General features: G+C 35.9%; 1 protein-coding gene across 2 annotated transcripts in view; it reads left to right on the top strand.

Annotated features, from left to right (window-relative positions):
- CAPN7 (calpain 7) overlaps nucleotides 1–20,956 on the top strand; it is a 37,368-nt gene that overhangs the window by 2,126 nt on the left and 14,286 nt on the right. For both annotated transcript variants that reach the window (XM_057545277.1, XM_057545276.1), the window contains exons 2-12: nucleotides 540–648; nucleotides 4,332–4,489; nucleotides 5,998–6,065; nucleotides 8,036–8,236; nucleotides 9,996–10,082; nucleotides 13,568–13,694; nucleotides 14,496–14,581; nucleotides 15,842–15,935; nucleotides 17,691–17,837; nucleotides 19,050–19,156; nucleotides 20,289–20,409. In XM_057545277.1, the coding sequence (XP_057401260.1) occupies nucleotides 540–648; nucleotides 4,332–4,489; nucleotides 5,998–6,065; nucleotides 8,036–8,236; nucleotides 9,996–10,082; nucleotides 13,568–13,694; nucleotides 14,496–14,581; nucleotides 15,842–15,935; nucleotides 17,691–17,837; nucleotides 19,050–19,156; nucleotides 20,289–20,409 (1,305 nt within the window). The remainder of the gene's footprint in view (nucleotides 1–539; nucleotides 649–4,331; nucleotides 4,490–5,997; nucleotides 6,066–8,035; nucleotides 8,237–9,995; nucleotides 10,083–13,567; nucleotides 13,695–14,495; nucleotides 14,582–15,841; nucleotides 15,936–17,690; nucleotides 17,838–19,049; nucleotides 19,157–20,288; nucleotides 20,410–20,956) is intronic.

The raw sequence follows: 20,956 nt of genomic DNA, 5'->3' as shown, positions 1-20,956 counted from the left end.
TTTTCTTAATTAAAATAAGTTTATTTCATACAACTGAAATCTGCCTTAAAATGTGTCCCCCTTTGACAATATTTTCTGTGGAGAAAAAGATTTTCTTTCCACTGTGAGATATTTAACCTTTATAATTTCTGATAACCTTTTATTGATATTTAATTTAATTGTATCAGGTATTATCTGTTCTAATGTTTTCGAGACTCAGTTCACCTTTTAACAGTGTATAATTTCAAGTCTGACCTATTGCATAAAGAAAAAGGAAAACAGAGAACATATAAATCACAGTTATTCTAAGAAAATACTTATAATCAACCCCTTCTATTTGACTTCATAAATTTTCAACAGTAGGAGGAAGAGAGCATTGAGAACTGAAAAAAAAGTAGTAAAGGAATATATAACTCATTTACTTTACGAAAAAAATTACTGGTATCATAAAGACATTCTTGTTTTGTCATTCATAGAAACCAGTAGTTAGAAAGTGGTAAAGAAAATTCAAATTGTAATTGATCTGTTAGATTCCTTTGAATTCTTTTTTTTATTTTTAGGAAGCTGCACAAGCTTTAATTTATGCTGAGATGGCAGGATCAAGCCTAGAACATATTCAAGAAAAAATAAATGAGTATCTGGAAAGAGTGCAGGCTTTACATTCAGCAGGTTGGTAAAGGACTACTAACCATGTCACTGTATTTTTTTTTCTTCTGTCCCATCACATCTTACTTTTCCCCTGTGTTTCTCTTTCCTTTTCGTTTTCATCTTTGATTCTTGATCCTCACTTGGTTGCTGCTCATTTCTTTTTTGGTAATCACATCTTTGAAAATCATAATGTGGAAATAAGTGGTAAATCTGTGAAGAGGAACCTTAGAGGTGATATAGTCTGATATCCTAATTTCCCAGAGGATAGAGATGAACTATCTACATTCGAACAGTGTATCATTGGCAGAATCAGTATTAGGACCCTGTTAAAATCTGCTTTTAAACATCTGTCACATGCCCCCTCCTGCTATTAAAATTAAATGACTCCTCCTCTTCAGTGTCTAAAGACTTCAACAGTGGGTTCACAGTCTTTACTATATCGATATCCTCAACCTCAAGACCTTAGCTAAACTCTTGTTTTAAACCATATCTTGGAAAAGGGACATGTAAGCAGAGACCTGGAACAACCTGTAGTTATTTTTGCAAACGCTGTGAAACAAGTTCACAGGCTTAATGATCGCAGTTCTGTTAGAGGTAAGTGGTTCCTGGCGAAATCTGCTGTTCACGTGGTAGGAAAGAAAATGATCATCTATTGACATTTTGTTTTAGGAATGCGTTCATGTCACTGAGGACTCTTTTTAACCCCTTTTTTTCTGTGGCTGTATAATAAAGCCACAAGCTTAGAGGAGTCTTATTCAGCATTCTCTGGTGGACTTTGTGCTACTTTCTACCACTCATTCTGAATAGATATGAGCAGTTACAAGCTCATAGTTAGGATAAAGTAGATTTGATTGTTGGATTTCTTGTTATGACAGTCCCCTTACAGACATGGCACTTTCCTTTAAGACAGTGCCCAGAAATTGCATGCATTGAAAAGTGGACTGCCTGTGTGTCAGGGCCTCACTTAATACAGAGTTATACTGATTCATGTATTCGAAATACCATGGAATTCAGAGGCACTTCATTTTCCCAGCTAAGTGAATGAAGTTTTTACATTTATAAATGTGATGTTTATATGATACTCAGGCACAGAATGAGGCAGCCCTAATCTCTTGAAGAATGAAAACTTACCAGTGAAACAGAAGTAAAGTTCAGAAAGGATTTTTCAAGCATAATATACATTACATGTTTTGCCGGTTTTTCGACCTATTTTGTTCAACAAATGGCATGTAATTTGTAGAGAATTAAATGGTTTACTTAATTATTATTTCAAGCAGGAGAGTCCTTTATCAAATAAAAATCTTGTTCAGAATCCCAATTTTTAAAACAGATGAAGTCTGCTGACAGTCAAGAGACTTTGAGAGATGGCGTGACTTTAGGGTTGGGGAAAGGTAACCCAGTTTGAAATTCACCAGTGTAGTATAAGAAACTCAAGACTTGGAATTAAAAGATCTAAGTTGAGTCCCTACCCTTCCATTGTAGCTGTGAAACCTTAGGCTAGATAGTTATTCTCAATTAGAATCGGTTTTGCCCCTCAGGAGACATTTGGCAATGTCTGGAGAGGTGTTTGGTGTTTATGCCGGGGTAGGGATGCAGTATACTACTAGCATCTGGTTGGGTAGAGGGCAGGGATAGTGCTACAGGGAAAATCCTATAATGCATAGCACCGTCCACAGCAAAGAATTATCCAGTCGAAAATGTCAGTAATGCCAAGGCTGAGAAGCCTTGAGCTAAATATTTTAACATTCATTTAATAAATGGGATTAATACATACTTTAGAGAGGTGTTACCGAGGGTTACAGTTTTTAAAAGATCAGACACAATTTTGAGACAAACAAAATTTAAAACTTTTTAAAAAAAGTTTTATTGAGATGTAATTCACATACCATAACATTCAACTTTTTACAGTGAACAGTTCAGTGGTTTTTAGTGTATTCCCAGAGTTGTGCAACCATCACCTCTAACTTCAGAACATTTTTGTCACCCTTAAAGAAACCTCTTAGTCATTAGCAGTCACTCCCCATTCCACACCCTAGGCCCTAGCAACCACTAATCTATTTTCTGTCTCCATGGATTTGCCTATTCTGGACATTTCATATAAATGGAGTCATCAGTATGTGGTCTTTTGTGTCTGGCTTCTTTTATTTAGCATAATGTTTTCAGGGTTTATCCATTTTGTAGCATGTATCAGTGCTTCATTTCTTGTTATGGTTAATACACCATTGTATTAATATACCACATTTTATTTATCCATTCATCAGTTGGTGGACATTGGCTTGGTTCCACCTTTTGTCTATTATTAGTAATGCTGTTATGACCACTTGTGTCTAAGTTTTTGTGTGGACATATGTTTTCAGTTCTCTTGGATATATACCCACAAGTAGAACTGCTAGGTCATATGGTAGCTTTATGTCTGACTTTTTGAGGAACTGCTAAACTGTTTTCCACAGTGGCTATACCACTCTACAATTCCACCAGCAATGTTCCATTTCCTTCACATCCTTATCAACACTTGTTATTTTCTGTCTTTTTTTATTTTAGCCATCCTAGTGGGTATAAAGTGACATCTTATTGTGGTTTGATATGCACTTCCCTGATGACAAATGATGTTGAGCATCTTTTCACATGCCATTTGGCCATTGAATATCTGCTTTGGAGAAATGGCTATACAGATCCTTTGCCCATGGTATAAGTCAGGGTTCTCCAGAGAAATAGAACCAGTAGGATGGACATAAAGAGATTTATTATGAGGAATTGGCTCATGCAATTATGGAGACTAAGAAGTCCCACTGTTTGCCCTCTGCAAGCTAGAGACTCAGGAAAGCCAGTGGTGTGGTTCAGTCCAAGTCCAAAGGCCTGAGAAGCAGGGGACCTGATGGTGTGAGTTCCAGTCCGAGGTCAGGAGAAGACCAGTGTGTCAGCTCAAGCAGTCCTGCAGTGAGGGCAGATTCTCCCCCTCTGCCTTTTGTTCTGTTCAGGCCCACAGTGGATTAGATGATGCCCACCCACACTGGGGAGGGCAGTCTGCTTTCAGTGTCAATGCAAATGCTACTTTCATTCAGAAACATCCTCACAGGCTACCCAGAAATCTTGTTTAGCCAAATAGCTGGGTAACCTGTGATCCAGTCAAGTTGACACAAGTTGATGACATAATCATCACACCCATTTTAAATTGGATTTGTCCTTTTATTGTTGAGTTGTAAGAGATCTTTATATGTTCTAGATGCAGGTCTCTTATGGATACATATCTTTATATTAAAAACAAACAGAAGCACTTATTTCAAAGAGCAGTAAAAATATAGCTTATTCTGGACCCAGATGAATGGGAAACAGCATGCATTTTATTATCAAGGCCTAGTATATTATATAATTATTGTCTATACTGAATAAAAATTTAAATTACCTTAAAACATAATTGAGTTTCTTTCGATTTAGTCTTTTCCAAGTTTCAGTTTTGTTTTTTGTGGGGAGAACTCCTATGTTTTATTTTTTAAATGAAGAAAGTGCTGGTAGGGACAGAGAGAAATTCAGGGGAAATTTTTTTAAGGATTTTTTTTTTGACCTTGCTAAGCTTTTTAAATGAAGGATTATAGAGTTTTGGTAAAGAATGTATTAAAATGGTATGTTGTTCCCTGGATACATGTATAGGTATGTGGCTTTCTTCCTATGCTAGTTCTTCTATGTGGCTTTTTCTCCTATCCTAGTTCAGTCAAAGAGTGCGGATCCTTTGAAATCAAAACATCAGTTGGACTTAGAGCGTGCCCATTTCCTCGTTACACAAGCTTTTGACGAAGATGAAAAAGGGAACGTTGAAGATGCTATAGAACTGTATACAGAAGCTGTAGATCTCTGTCTGAAAACCGTATGTATAATAGCTACAAGTTAAGTTTGGTGGAATTATGCTAAGAAATTTCTCCCCTTACTAGTGAGTTTTACTTAACAATTCCTTAAAGAAAAAAAATTATCCTGTTATTGTACATGTAACTAAGTTACTCCTCATTAAAAGATAGTGAAGAATAGAAAATTAATAATAGACTTTAACATCTTGTTAAAAATTTGACAGTATTGAGATTGAGTCCCTTGGCAATTGTTTTTTAAATTATAAGTACCATTTTTGACCTTTTTATACCCCTGTAACTAAAATTAACTTATTATAGGAAGAATTCACCATCACAATCTGTGAATTTAAAATAAACTTCCTTGGGGAGGGATAAATTAGTAGTTTGGGATTAATAGATACACACTACTGTATTTAAAATAGATAAACAACAAAGATGTACTGTATAGCACAGGGAACTATACACAATATCTTGTAATAACCTATAATGGGAAGGAATCTGAAAAAGAATAGATATATATGTTTAACTGAATCACTTTTCTGTATACCTGAAGCTAACACAACATTGTAAATACTTCAATTTAAGAAAAAAAAAAGGGAAAAAACAACTTTGGTTCATCACAAAAAAAATAAAACTTCTCCCTTTTTTTCAATTTCATACACTAAGAAATAAGTTAGTGGTTTGGGAGAGCTTTATTAATTTGCAGTGTAGAGGCTATATGTTGAGCGATTTTTACTGCTTCCCGAGGAGCCCGGTGGGCCTGTTAGCTCTCCGGGGCATCAAGTGCGTAAGAGTAGCGCATTGACAGGAACATGTGACGTGGTCGAGAGTGGTGTTCTCAGCATTGTTCAGAGGGCCGGCTCTTTGTCCAAGGGCTTTTATTCAGAGGAACTATCTAGCCTCATTTCTGTAGGTACCTGAGTCTACGGGTAAGTGCTGGGTTTTTTTGTTTTTAATTATGTAAGTTTCAGTGCACAGTACAGCATTATAATTCGACATCTGTATGCACAGCAAAGTGATCACCACCGCAAGTCTGGTTACCTTCCATCCCCATACAGTTGACCCCCTTCGCCCATTTCACCCGTCCCCCAACCCCCTTCCCCTCTGGAAACCACTAATCTGTTCTCTGTACCTATAAGTTTGTTTTATTTTGTCTGTTTATTTGTTTTGTCTTTTAGACTCCACATATGAATGAAGGCATAAGGTGGTTGTCTTTCTCCTGCTGACCTATTTCACTTAGTACGGTAGCCCTGCTCTTCTGGGGTTCCTGCTGCCAGGCCTGTGGCACTGTGATTATACGGTTGTGTTCACTTACCACCTGTCCGAATTAAGTGGTGTTAGGCTTTACCTCAGTGACGAGTTTTCAACACAATTTAAATGATACCTTTAAGGACAAAAATAAAGTGTCTTGGTTTATTCTCTCATAATTTTAAGAAGTGTAATGTGCATTGTAATTTTTTTTTTGCTTAGAAATATGGTTCAGGCAAATTAATAATTATGCTTTGGAACATCTGTCTCTCTTTCTCTTAAGTCTTATGAAACCGCTGATAAAACTCTGCAAAACAAACTGAAGCAGTTGGCACGACAGGCACTAGACAGGTGAGTTTTGGTCCCTCGAGTTCTTATCTGTGGATGGCAGTGTACTGTGTTACTTCAGTGCGACAGGTTTATATGAATGTGTGGTGGAGCTCGTGGTAACAAACCTGAGATCCAGAGCAAAGTTGCCTTCTTCCTCTGAGTGAATTTACCCCTCTCTAGTTCCCTGCTGCTTTTTTCTACATGTCATTTTGGCTCATTAGATGGTAAACTCCTTAGGGGAACAGAGAGCATCTTAGTGTCTTCATCCCTGCTTTAAACTCAAAAAATAACAAATGAGTCAAGAAATATTTTATTTAGTTTTTGCTGTGTCTAAAACAAAAATGAGGTATTTGAAATGGAAGACTCCCTTCTGTTGTTTAATATCAGACTTCCAAAGAGAGAACTTCCAGAGAGCCTTCCAGAGCTACTAATAGAAATGGAGAAACAGAGTGAGCCAGCCGTGCAGATACCTCAAATTATACATGTGTGTATCTCCCTTAACTCTTTGCTCAAATGTCAACTTTTCAGTAAGGCCTGCCATCACCATTCTGTTTAAAATTTAATCTCCTCCAGTACTTTCATCCTGCTTTGTCTGTCCTAATATTCTTTCCTGTAGCTCTTACTGTTTTCTAAGGTATATGAAATTTACCAGTTTATCATATTTGTTATCAATGTCTGTGTCCCTTCTAATCCCTGTCCCCCAAATATAAGCTCTTTGAGGACAGAGAATTTTGTCTTTGTTCAATGCTGAAACCAAGCACCTAGCAGAGGGCAGACATACAATATGTGCTCAGTAGATATTTGTTGAGAAATAATGAATGTATTTGCACAAGAGAATTATACCTCTTGTATAGACAAAGCATTGTAGGCAAAGGAAAAGGGTGGAATGGCATTTATAGTTATAGCACGAATTAATAAAATATCTCCTTTTGAGGCTCAGACTAGGTAGCTGTGCTACCCCCAGCCCTTCTTTTTTATTGAGGTATAGCAGTTATCCCTGCTTTTCATTACCATCAGCTAACATTTAGTTTGTTTCTCCAAATTCATGAAGTTATGGGCACTCGACACATAGCTATCTTCTCCATTTTTACTTCTTTCCCCAGTCAGAATCATGGATGGCTTTTATTACCTATGTGGGTAACCCATCTAGTACTCTCTGAGTGCATCCTCAGCGCAGGGGCATGGGTCAGTCATGGGATCCTTTGAGGATCTCTTCTAAAGAATGGACACGCTCTACGGAAAAGATAATGTAACATTTTATTTGCATATAATTTCAGTGTTAACAAGACTCATATAAGGACCTTAGATTAAGAACTTCTGTTTTTAGCTTGTTAGTTCTTTGACGGAATAAAGTCGAAGTTCCCTTAAATACCATGTGAGGCCTTCTGTGATCCAATCCCTGCCACTGGTCTCATCTCCTGCTGCCTCTCATTTGTACTGTTACAGGGGCCCCGTCCATTCTTTTGAAATTACCTTAGCTTGTTACACGTTTGCTCATGCTGTTCACTCTGCTTAGAACTCTTCCTTGCTCCCCAGGTGGATTCTTCTGCAGCTCAAATGTCAATTTGGAAAAATGTTCCCTGACTCACCCGCTTCCCATCAAGTCAGTAATTTCTACTGTGCATTCACTTGCATAGAGTACTTCCAGCCTCACATCTCACTTTTGATGCAACTGTCTCTCTCCCCACAACACTAGGAGCACCTTGAGAGTAGGGTTTGTGTTTCGTACATTCTTGTATCCCCCTTACTTTGCATAGGATCTGACATGCAATAAGTGCTCAATTAATGTTGTCAATAAAATGTTGTTTGCAAAAATACTTAGCTTTGGGAGTAGCATAAGTAGTGAACTGTTGACTAGTATGTAGGAATTTTATATACTAATTTTACATTAGGGATGCTTGTCTGGTTCTTGAAGTAAATTTTATGTTCTGGAAAGCTTAAATGTGAGAAGAAAAACTAGAACAGTTTTTCTGTACCTCTCTCTATTGTAGAGCAGAAGCATTGAGTGAGCCTTTAACAAAGCCATCATGCAAAATCAAGGCAACGAATATTAAACCAAAGCCACCTCCAGTGAGAGCACATCTTCCACTAGGAACTAATCCCTTCCTTGAAAGACCTCAGCCAGTTATAAGTCCACAGTCATGTGATGCACAAGGACAGAGATACACAGCAGAAGAAATAGAAGTTCTCAGGTAAATAAATCAGTTTATGATTGGTTGTAATGAACAAAACCAAGTTTTGTTAACATAATCAATGCAGGTAATGTTACTCATTAGGTTTGCTGAGTTGTAGTCACATCTTTGGTATAATGTGTCGTGCTGTTATGTAATTATAAATTATGTTGTCACATGGTCACAACTTGAAATGGTTAAAATTTCTTCTAATATATTTTAGTATTCTCATTTCCACTAGATGTATTTTTTTCTGAAAATCTAGCATTCTTCAAAATTGAATAATAAAGGTTATGGGGCAAAGTAGAACTATGACAGACCATTCATCATCTCTTCCAGCTTGTGACCAGAGCCCTAATTGTTACCTTGAAATAGCAGTCTAGGCCAGAGTCAGCAAAGGGCAGCCTTAAGCTATGAATGGTTTTTTTACATTTCTTTAAAGGGTTGCAAAAAAGAAAACAAAAAAACCCAGAATATGTGACAGAGACCTCACTGCAAAGACAAAACTAGATACTGTCTGACCCTTTACAGAAAAAGTTTGCCAACATCTGGGCTGGGAAGCCAGCTCAATGTGTGGAAGCAGCCTCAGGGGATATTAAAAATACAAAAGAACAGGCTGTGGAAATCCTTGATCGCTTTCTGAGCCTGTGCAGCTGCTCTTCACTTGGGCTTTGAAGGAGATCAGCCTGCTTAGAGCTGCGCGCGTCATGAAGTTGCTCTTTCTGGTTTGCTGGAATTGCGCTAGAAGGGCTCCTTCCTCTTTAGCAGCCACCTGAGGGCATTTTTCTCTCTTCCTGCTAAAGATTTTAATTCTATTCCTACTAATCTGGCTCTCTTTGCCTAGAAAAAAATGCATATGAACAAGCACAATATAAAGGAGGACAGAAAGAGTGGTTTTGGACCTGAGAGACAAGTTAGTAACAGTCCAACACTTTGGCTACTCAGCGTCCACATGCTCCCTTCTGCACACGTTTGAAATTCCGCACTACTACAGAACAGCTCTGTGTTTCTACCTAACAAGATGCAGCTGTCCTTCATACAAGTGAAAAGCTCTCACCATCTCAAGATGAGGGTACACAGATGTTATGTTCATCACCCGCTGTATTAATTAGTCCTCCAATTCAGTCATTGTCTCATTGTATATTGTTACCTAGAGACTAAATTGTGAAGTTACCCTGCAACTCCTTCTAAAGGAAAGGAGGGAAAGAAACAGAAGGAAATAGCTAATATATGCAAGTAAACATATAAACAAAACAGGAAGAGAACATGCAAAACTACTACAAGTCACATTTCTTAAATTTGTCAAGAGGCTGTAACTGTTATCTGTGCCACTACCTTCTTCACTACCCATTCCTTAGTCTAATAACCAGGAAATAAAAGGAACATATTTCCCAGAATTGTAAATGTTATGTTTTCTAAATCCCCAAATAACTAAGCAATTGCTTTCTCTCTTTGGGCTTAGGAAACAATTCGCTTTGTGTCCTGGTGACACTTTCAGTACCTCTAGTGTAGCCCTATCTTGAGACAGTTGTTTTGTTGTAAAGGATGTTAGTCTTAAAAGAATAACTCTGATTGAATTGAATTGGATTAGTTATTTTCTGGTATTCAACTATTTCGTGAAAATTTTGTTCAAATAAAGTTATCAACATTACATGAGGTGGTGAGTTTAATTTTATTACAGTACCATACCTTGTCATTTAAATTTTAAGAAGTTTCAATAAAATTGGTAATTAAGGTAGACTTGAACATCTACTTTAGATTTTTTTCTTGTATTTTATAGGACAACGTCAAAAATAAATGGTATAGAATATGTTCCTTTCATGAACATTGATCTGAGGGAACGTTTTGCTTACCCAATGCCTTTCTGGTAAGTAAGCACTACTGCAATGTTTACTTTCAAAATTATTTTGATTTTTCAGTACTTTTCCCATCCTCTAGAGTCCAATTAAATCCATAGCCTTGAAATTAAAATGCGTAATAAAAACATTCGATTGGGAAGGAGGTGTGGCAGCATCGCGAGAGTGCCTCCGACCCTTCCCTGGTGACGGAGCGCGCGCATCCTTTTGCCTAAGGTTATACTCATAGTGTCTGACGTGGTACCTGGCACAAGGTAAGTAGTGGGTAAATATTTGCCCGGTTGGTGTTGGATCACAGCAGAAAGGCAAGTCAGCAGAGATGTTGAATGGAAAGGTGGAATAGAATGACAGGGTTGTTGTTTACTAAGAAGATCCAATTCAAGAAGAGGATTCATTATGAAAGTGTTAGCACAGCCTGCCAGGACAGTGGCAGCTTATGTCAAGAACCTTAAAACCATTGTTTGTTTCAGGACTCCCAGCTTCTAGCCTTCCCAAGGAAACTAAAATTCGGTCAAAGATGTATATAATAAGAGCATTTACCAAAGTGTCTGTTACAGCAGAAAATTATTGAAACAAAGTTGGTATCCAGCGATATGGGAGTGATTAAATAATGGCATGCCCATATTATTATATTACATAGTATGCTCTCCACAAAAAATAAGTCCAAAGAATATAGGGAAAACGCTTGCGATATATGAATTTTAAAAGATAGAAAATTATATATAACATCCAAATTTTATTTTTCTTTTCTTGTGTTTATAGATATATAGAAAAACATGATGTTAAGTTATACATCAAAATGTTTATAGTGGTTATCTCTAAGCAGCAAAATTAGGTGATTTACTTTTTAAAACATTTTTATTTTTCAAAATTTCTGCAGTGAGCATGTTATATTGTATTTATTATCAGGAAGCATCAGAGAGTTGAATGCTTATTGTGTACAGAATATATAAAGACTATAAAGAACAAAAGAGCTGCTCTCTCATTTCTAGTGTTTTGCTGTTCTTGGATAGGCAGAAGTTAAACATCTCAAAGTCAGTAAGTTATCAGCATAACATTTTCCTTAGGCACCCATGTGATGCTAGTGACTGATTTGGATCTAGGAAATGTTTATATCTAAGAAGCTTATAGCACTGATGTTAAGGGTACAGAATCCAGACCCACGCTCTCCACTGCAAGTTTTTTAATCTGTCTCAGATTTTAAAGTAATAATAGAATCCACCTCATGGTGTTACTGTGATGGTTAAATGAGTTAATAAAATATAAAGCACTTACAAGGGTGCTTGTTCTGTAGCAAGCACTATATAATAAGGATTAACTATTAGAACATAATTATTTTGTTAAATACTAAGTTATATTACATAATTTGGCTGTACATTTCAAATACTTTAAAAATGTTTATACCCCTGTGACCAGTGATTTCAGTTCAAGAAACCAATTCTAAAAAATATTTACAGGTCTAGTCGAAGATTTATATAAAAGATATTCGTCAATATTATTATAATTATGAAAATGTGAATCAGTTATTCTAGAATGCTCTTAAATGGTTATATCGAAGTAGAGATATAAACTTCTGTTTATAAGTAGTTCCAGTCTTTGTGTAACAGATTGAGATAAATCATATTTTTAGTGCTCATACAACAGAATGTCCCTAAGAAGAATTTTGTACAATCATGAACAATCAAGTTTTCAAGAAATTAAGTAACATGGGAAAATGCTTACAATGTAATGGAAACAGAAAAATATAACTGTACCAACTCCCTTAGTTTAGGCATGGCATTTGTCAGAGTTGGGATTTTACATTGTGTGTGACCCCTTGCTCTGTGCTTGTCCTCCACATGGGACCATAAGCTGCATGAGGACAGAGAACGTGTGCCTGTACAGTGTCTGGCATGTGGCAGGTGCTCAGTGAATACTTAACTGAGTTAATTAAATTTTAAGAAAAATCAAGTAAAATTAAATGCTCTAACTGGCAAGATTTTTCCTTTCTTGTTTTCTGGATTATTTTACAGTAAGAATAATCGGAAGAAAAAGTAACAGTAAACATTTTAAAATTCAGAGATAGCAGACTGATGGCTAAAAGCTCCCCAGTGTATGAATCTTTGGTTAGAAAGATTGGGTGACTAAATTTTTTTCTTTTCTGGTCATGTATTATAATAAACATTATATTTATAAAATATTTTAAATATTTTTAAAGTTCTAAGAAATAAATATTGAATTTGTTAATTTAGTGGTGACTTGAGAGAACAGATATTAAGGAGTCTTGGATTTACTGAATTCTGGTTTATATGGCAGGTTAGATTTGACTCAGCCTTATTTTTTCTCCTAAAAGTTTTATGATAGCTGTCTTTAAATTCTTCTCAATTCACCCAACTCACTGTCTGTTTAGTCAGGTCCTGATATTACACAGGTACCAAAATGTTGCCTAGAACACCAGTGGTTCTATGAGATGTATGAGATGATCATCAAAAAAGTTTGAGAAGTGTTACATACCATATTCTGCTCTAAGAGAGTTCCAGTAAACATTGGCTTATTAAAGGTTTAGAGATGTCCTTCCAATGAGAAAAACCAATACTTTTACCGAGGAGTTTTCAGATCCCATCTGACCACAAAACTCTCTCTCTCCTAATGTCTATCAACAGTCTTTTTTTAAAAAAAAGTTATATTTTTTCAGTTTGCATATCATACAACTTATATTATCCTAGAAATCTTTTGAAACCCAAAGATTTGTTGCCCTTGCCCTAGAAGCAGCTTGAAGAAAGGTAGATTTTTAAAATTTTGTGCTGTACGTCAATGTTACAGAAATATTACGCAGTCTATTCCTTACACGGTGTGAGTAGAGGGTAATGGGTAAGGTGGTGGATTTGGCACCAGAGACCTGGATTCACATACCCTTTCTTCTTCTTAGCTCTACGACATTGCAAGTTATTTAATCACTTAAAGCTTTTTCCAGAAAATTTGCTTTAATAGAATTGTTTTGAAGATTGAATGAATAATGTACGTAAAATACTTTTGTGTGATGCCTGGCACATGTTTATTACTCAGTAATTAGGTACTCTTATTATTAGCCTTGCAGAGAAAAGTGTGTCCAGAGCCAGCATAAAGATCTGTAGCTTCCTCGGTCCTTTTGAATGAATCAGATTGTATTGTTGTTAATGGCTCCATTTTACTGAAACTGAATTTCTTGAATATAACCATGCTAAATTAAACTCTTAAAGTATATTCTTTAAAATAAATATAAAAGAGTTTAGGTTGCTCTTCTGTTTTCAGTTTTCTATGTACATTTTTTTTTTTAATTGAAGAGGATAATCAGATTGGATTCAAGGTTAAGTGTAAAGAGCCAAATTTGACCAGAGGGTTTTTTTAGGATTATATAGTTTAGCTGTGATCACTATACCAAAAAAAATTCTCTAGGAAATTTAATTTTGCTTTTGAGTCATCTTTTAAGATTAATTTTATCATTATTATTATTATTTAATTTTTGTTATCACCTCAGTGATAGATGTGGCAAGCTACCATTAGCACCTAAACAAAAAGCTACATTTTCTAAATGGGTACGACCAGAAGACCTCACCAACAATCCTACAATGATTTATACTGTGTCTAGTTTCAGCATAAAGCAGGTAAACTTTTATTTTGTATAATTTTATATAAAAAGCCAACATTTTAAAGTAATTTGAATATGCATTTGCCTTTTTTTCTTAGATTTTTATTATATATTTAGATGCATTAGTATAATTGGAAAAATTATTCATCCTGCATACTTTGACTTAGACATACTGAGATATGATAACTGTTGAACAATTACAGATTTTTATATACATCCTATTTATTGATATGTGCTTGTGGATGAGAAAGTTGAGAATCTGAATTTCACCTTTGATAAGAGAATAGATATGAAAGATAGAAAGGTATTGGGCTTATTTAAAACACTTCAGTGGTAGAACAACTCTGTGACTTTATTGTAAACTTTATTAATGACATTTGAGCATTGAAGTCACACATGTTTTCCACATGAGTATAAAAATAATGGTCCTGAAATACTATGATTCAAATCTTTTGATGTGCATATTCATTTTAATTGGTCATATTATAGTAAACCAACTTTTTAAAAATGCCCATAATTTTTTGTCATTAAAAAGAGTGTGATTCAGTTGAGTATGCTTTTTATCCATGTAGGAATGCTTCATCCATATTTAATTATTGTAAATTAACTTAATTGAAATACTTTGTTTTTCCTAGGATTTGTTGGAACAAAATATGTGTTAGTTGGCGCTATGGCATTTCTATTTATTATTTTCCTGTTCAAGCAACAGTCAAGATATTTAGTGTAAAAAGTTAGGCTCTAGATGCAATGCTTAAATATTGTGGTACTGTTGAAATTGCATGAATAAATGAATGTATTAATAAATTCTTATTAACAGACAATAGTATCAGATTGTTCGTTTGTGGCATCACTGGCTATCAGTGCAGCTTATGAAAGACGATTTAATAAGAAGTTGATTACCAGGTAAAATCTTATATTTGTCCCTTTAGCCCTTTTCATAGGATTGTCTCTGAACTAGAAATTAAAAGCTTGGGCTTTATCTGCACAGAAAGTGAGGAGGGCATATCACTTAGAATATTAGGGCCCTTGTGTGTCAAGCAGATGGTTTGTGAGTGTGGAAAGATTTGCTAAGACAGTCTAAGAACATATGCACGTATAGTTAGAATAATATAAACGAAATAAATATGTTTTGAAATAAATGAAATTGGTCAAATTAAAATCATATCATATTTATAATTGCACTGTACTGTATAGTAGCCATAAGCCATATGTGGATATTACATAATTGAAATGGGCTAGTCTGAATTCAGATAGGCTATAAGTGTAAAATGGATCAGATTTTGAAAACTTAGCGCCAAAAAATGTCTCTTGGAAAATATCTAAAATTTTTATATTTATTATTTATTGAAATCATAATGTTTTTGATATATTGGGATAAAATAAGACTTTAAAATATAATGTATGAAATATAAAATAACATTTTTGTTGGCTAGAACTGCTTTAGAATGTACTGAAATGGTACTGGGAAATACTTTTTCTTTCAATTTTTAAAAGTTTTATTACCTTAAAATTATTCATTGTAAAAATTAAGCATTATAATTTTTTTGTACAACTCTTCCCGAGTGGTTTTTGTTAAGTCCTGAAAGTACAAAGATGAATTAGATACAGACCTTAGTTTCAAGCCATTTGCCATTGGATAAACAGACCATGTAAGTAAATAATGTGCAGTTTGTGAAAGAAAATTGATACTGATAGTTTCTACAGGTTTCTTACTAGATAATTTTGTGTACTTTATTGGAGTTCTGCTAACTTTATCTCTGTCAGAGTTATAATCTCCTTAGTTGTGGTTAATTGAAATGGTCTTCTCTTTATGTCTTGGGGACAAAAGTAGATTATTTTAACTGGCTTAAAATATATCCACTTAATAGAAAATTTATTATAGTATATAATTAAAAACTGAGCATTTTTCAGAATATTGTAAAATATATGCTCTGCTGTATGATTGCATAAGATATTTTCTTCATTTATTTATATTGAATAAGCACTTTGACTAGGGTAAAATTCTTTTTCTATTACAGGCCTATTATAGACAAATATTCTTATGTTTATTTTTATAAAATCTCTAAGACAATAGCATATGTTTAAATAAAATGTAATAGTCTGCATAGTAGTTTATATTGAATATTAATGTTGGTATTTCACTATTTCTTTTCCTCATTAAAGCATAATTTACCCTCAGAATAAGGATGGTGAGCCAGAGTACAACCCATGTGGAAAGTACATGGTAAAACTTCACCTCAATGGTGTCCCTAGAAAGGTGAATGTTTCTCCCCATATCGGCCCCTTCTCTCTTCCCCACCTTTGGCTCTTGAGTAGAAGCATTAAGAAATGTTATTTGTATAAACATTTTACAGGTCAGTTTAGTTGATTTTGACTCTGTGATATTATACATATTTCTACAGTAAGATCATCAGTAATAATTAAAAATAAAAATCATGACAAGCATAAAGTCTTTTAAAAAATGGGTTTGGGAAAATTTATAGAAAGTTCCCAGAAGTGACATTGAGCTAATGATTGCTAATGCTTAAAGTGAATTTTAATCTGTTGTTAATTTTCTTTTTGATTAAAAGGATATCAGACATACTAAGTCTGTTAGGTCAGAACAGTTTAAGTGTACAGTCATAAATTGAGATGTAAGATACCTTTAATATTGTTTTCCTTTGTGAAATATATACATAGTTTTTAATTGCACATCTTGGGACTTCCCTGGTGGCGCAGCGGTTAAGAATCCGCCTGCCAGTGCAGGGGACACGGGTTCAATCCCTGGTCCGGGAAGATCCCACATGCTGTGGAGCAGCTGGGCCCCTGTGCCACAACTACTGAGGCTGTGCTTTAAAGCCCGCGAGCCACAACTACTGAAGCCCGCACGCCTAGAGCCCGTGCTCCACAACAAGAGGAGCCACGGTGATGAGAAGCCCGTGCACCGCAACAAGAGTAGCCCCCGCTCGCCGCAACTAGAGAAAGCCCACGCGCAACAATGGAGACCCAACGCAGCCAAAAATAAATTTAATAAATAAATAAATAAATAAAATAATAAATTTCACATCTTTAACTTCTTTAAGGATTCCGAACCATGTTGTAAGGGCCTTGCGTTGTTAGGATTCTCTAGCTCCTTTCAACTCACGGAAGTCCAGGGATCAACATTAGCATCACCTGGGAATTTGTTAGAATTGCAGAATTTAGGCCTCATCCTGGACTTGCTGAATCAGAACATGCATTTAAACAAGATCCCCTAGTGATTCCCGTGTGAGAAGCTGAGAAGTTGCTCTGTAGTTGAATGATAAACTGTATTGTGCACAGGATCACCTGGAGAGCTTGTTAAAAAAGATTGCTGGGCCCCATGCCTGAAGTGTCTGATTCAGTAGGTCTGCGGAGGGGGCCAGAATTTGCATATCTGACAGGTATTATTGAGGATGTGGTTTTTCTGAACTATAATTTTTAGATAACCTCTTGTTTAAAGAATCTTTCAAAATGCAGTTGCATACTTCTTCTGTTAATATTAGATCAAAATTCTTATCCTCTTGTTTCCCAAATCACTCTATAATGTGAATTAGAAGCCGTATCTTTGTGGCGATTACTTCTATATTTCTGTACTATTTAAATGTATTTTTTAGCCATAACATTTTACAACTAAACACAGCATGAATCTTTCTGCAGGTTTAGGTTAATATTGTTATTTAGCTTAATAGTGAGAAGCCCTTTTGTAATTATTTTAGATATAGTATACATTTCTAGAATTTCTAACAATTTTGCTGGTAGATCCATAACATTTAACCAACCAGTTGGCTCAAAGTTAATACCTGACAGGGAGATTAACTTGTCAACCTGAAGAAAGACATCACAAAACATTTTATAATTGATCAGATTCTAGAAATATGAAACTATCATTACCTTAACAATAGGCATAGCATACCTTTTATTTTATCAGTATGAAAGGTGTGGAGGTTTTTTGATAGAAAGGATTTTAAGATATTTTGTACCACCTAAGGAAATTAATGTTCTCTTTCTCCAGGTGATAATTGATGACCAGTTACCTGTGGATCATAAGGGAGAATTGCTCTGTTCTTATTCTAACAACAAAAGTGAATTATGGGTTTCTCTCATAGAAAAAGCATACATGAAAGTCATGGGAGGATATGATTTCCCAGGATCCAATTCAGTAAGTAGTAAGATGATCCAGGCACAGACTTTTGCTATCTGATACGATTATTTCAAGTTCGAAAGATTATAGATGATATATTTGGTTTAAATGAAAACATTATCAGCCCCTGAAAAATGTTGATCAATCACCTTATCATGGGAGTACATATTTTCTTTTGTAAGATTATATTTGCACATTGTATAGATTGGGTGTTCAGGAAAGCCTAGAGTGTATGTGTCTACTGTTCTGGTGGGATATATGGCCAGTTAAATACAGTGTACCTTTCCAGAGAAGCCTCTGCAGATCAAAGGGATATGTCATATTGTCATCCTTGTATATTTTTTTTGATTTGTAAATTCAGGTTCAGGGAGTTTGGAGTTAGTTTTTCCCAACCTTAACACAACTTAACCTGTAAAATCAAGGTATGTGCCAGTGTCCTTTAGTTGTAAACCACTGGCCTTATGCCAGAAATTATTCAGACTAGCATGACTTTGAATTATAACACTAATCAGCCTGTTGCCTTAGAAAGGTATTTACCCTTTCTTAGCCTCTTTGCTTGTCTGTGATAGGATAATACCCACCTCTCAAGAACTGTAAAGATTAAATGAAGTAATATATGCAGACACCCATTATTCATACCTGGTTAGTATCCTTGCCTAGTACCCAGCCTCCTTCATCCTTCTGGTTCTTATAATGCTAGTCAAAGAATGTATAGTTCATAGTTAAAGGTAATAGGATGTTAAAATTTCTTCCCAGCCTCCATGTTCAGTTGCTCTGTCCTTCACATATTTTTAGTTTAGCTTTCTAATCCATTGCCTGTTGATTTACCCAGTCAGCTTAAAGAGAGAAGGAATGAGCATATATGTAAAATGTTAGGAAAGGTGACTGTCATATTGTAAAAACTCAGCAAATGGTGAGTGACTGTCATCATCATCATCAAAGCAGTTTTTTCTGTTAAACGTTTTGAGTTTTCATCATATTCATCAGTAAAACAATTCTTTGAATTCAGGAAAAGCAGCAGAGATTGTAAGAAGAGAGGCTTCTGCTTAAATCCAGGTAGGAAGTTGAGTTAAATAAGAGATTTATTACTGGTAGAGAACAACTTTCTACCTTCTGATTTATTTCTATCAGAATCATCATATCAGATCAAAGAGATTTAATAACTACCCTGGGGATTTATTTAAGAGCTTGAAAACCATGTTGAGAGTCCTGACTGTGTTTATGTTGCAGAATATTGATCTTCATGCACTGACTGGATGGATACCAGAAAGGATCGCCATGCATTCAGACAGCCAGACTTTCAGTAAGGATAATTCTTTCCGAATGCTTTATCAAAGGTAAACATTTCTCTGTCTCTGTCTCTGTCTTTTGTACTAAAAGAGGCTATTTAGAAACTGCATGTTGGGACTTCCCTGGTGGCTCAGTGGTTAAGAATCCGCCTGCCAATGCAGGGGACACGGGTTCGATCCCTGGTCCGGGAAGATCCCACATGCCGTGGAGCAACTAAGCCTGTGCACCACAGCTACTGAGCCTGCGCTCTAGAGCCCACGAGCCACAACTACTGAAGCCCGCGCGCCTAGAGCCCGTGCTCCGCAAAAGAAAAGCCACCGCAATGAGAAGCCCACACACCGCAACAAAGAGTAGCCCCCGCTCACCGCAACTAGAAAAACCCTGCATGCAGCAACAAAGACCCAACACAGCCAAAAATAAATAAATAAAGAATAAGTTTATTTAAAAATGTTAAAAAAATAAAAACTTCATGTCTTATTTAGAGTGGATATTGCAGAGGCTGTCATTTTCAGTTATTAGGGAAGTCGTGTTTTTAAAACAGACTTCACTTTATGCACTTGCTCCAGCCAGCCCTCAGTCATCCTCACTGATGCTTACAGTTAATCCAGATGGTAGATAATCCAAACATTTGAATCTAGAATATGTGATTTTGTACTTCCTGAGTACTTACCAATTTGAGGGAAAGTGGGAAGAGAGAAGGGTGAGAACATAAAGAGGAAGATAGCTTAAGCCTTAAATGGATAATCCACATGAAGAACCGGAAAACTGTCTGTACAATAATACACATTCAGTATTGAAACCAGAAAGCCCACTGATTTGATACATAAAATGATGTGGCTTTGGAAGAAATACATCTGGTGTTTCACATCTTCACCTTTGTTTGTAAATCATTTGAAAATTTAGCATTTATTTTCCTTCACTGATAGGTTTCTACCTGAGAATTAAGTTGTCTAAAACTGGGAGGGAAAAGAAGGAAATGTGATAGTTTTTCTGATTTGCAGTAAAATAGAAATGTACTTGTTAAAAGTTCTCTGAGGGCTGTTGGGAATAGCCCATTTTGGAAAAGATTTCCACTTTGTGGAAATTTTCATGTAAACCATGAGGCTAAAGGAAAGATGGTGTGATCTGAGAGTACAGATGTGTTTTCCTTTGATTATTGGTCTGTCGGGTCCATTCCAGGTTTCACAAAGGGGACGTCCTCATCACCGCATCCACTGGAGTGATGACTGAAGCTGAAGGCGAGCGGTGGGGCCTGGTCCCCACACACGCGTACGCCGTGTTGGACATCAGAGAGCTCAAGGTTTTGCCTTGCATTTGTTTCCCTTGTTTTTCTTGTGTGCTAGTAAGACGTTGCAAGGATTCCAAGTGTTACATGAGCCTTTTAAATACTGACAAATCAAGGTTTAGGCCAGGTTTTAAAATCATTCCACCTATTACATTAAACAACTTGACCTCTACCGTTGGAAATTATGAATAAAAAGATGGGAAATGTAATGACAGTAGCAGCACAGATATTGATGACAGAACAGGAACATTGTATGCCTCTTTTTTTTCCCATAAAAGTAGCAGGGTCGAAGTGAAAACATGTCCCTCAAGGTTCTGGGCTGTCTGTTGGCATTGGGGGTCAATCGCAGTGTCAGGCTATAGAGCATAGTAGACATTCAGTGAATAGCTATGCACAGACGAAAAAATAAGGGGATACCTATGAATAGGAAACATGCCAGTGGATTTGCAGGTGTTTTCCTAACAGCCCTTGCATGCTATGAGGCTTTTTTCAGACCCTTTTTCTGTGTGTGGCTGTTGGCACGGTTGACTTCATTACTTCTCATGTTATTAATTAGTTATTT

The sequence above is a fragment of the Balaenoptera acutorostrata genome, chromosome 4, assembly GCF_949987535.1.
Source record: "Balaenoptera acutorostrata chromosome 4, mBalAcu1.1, whole genome shotgun sequence".
Classification (NCBI taxonomy): domain Eukaryota; kingdom Metazoa; phylum Chordata; class Mammalia; order Artiodactyla; family Balaenopteridae; genus Balaenoptera; species Balaenoptera acutorostrata.
Note: the sequence above shows the minus strand (reverse complement) of the source record. Positions and strands in the feature narration are given on the sequence as shown.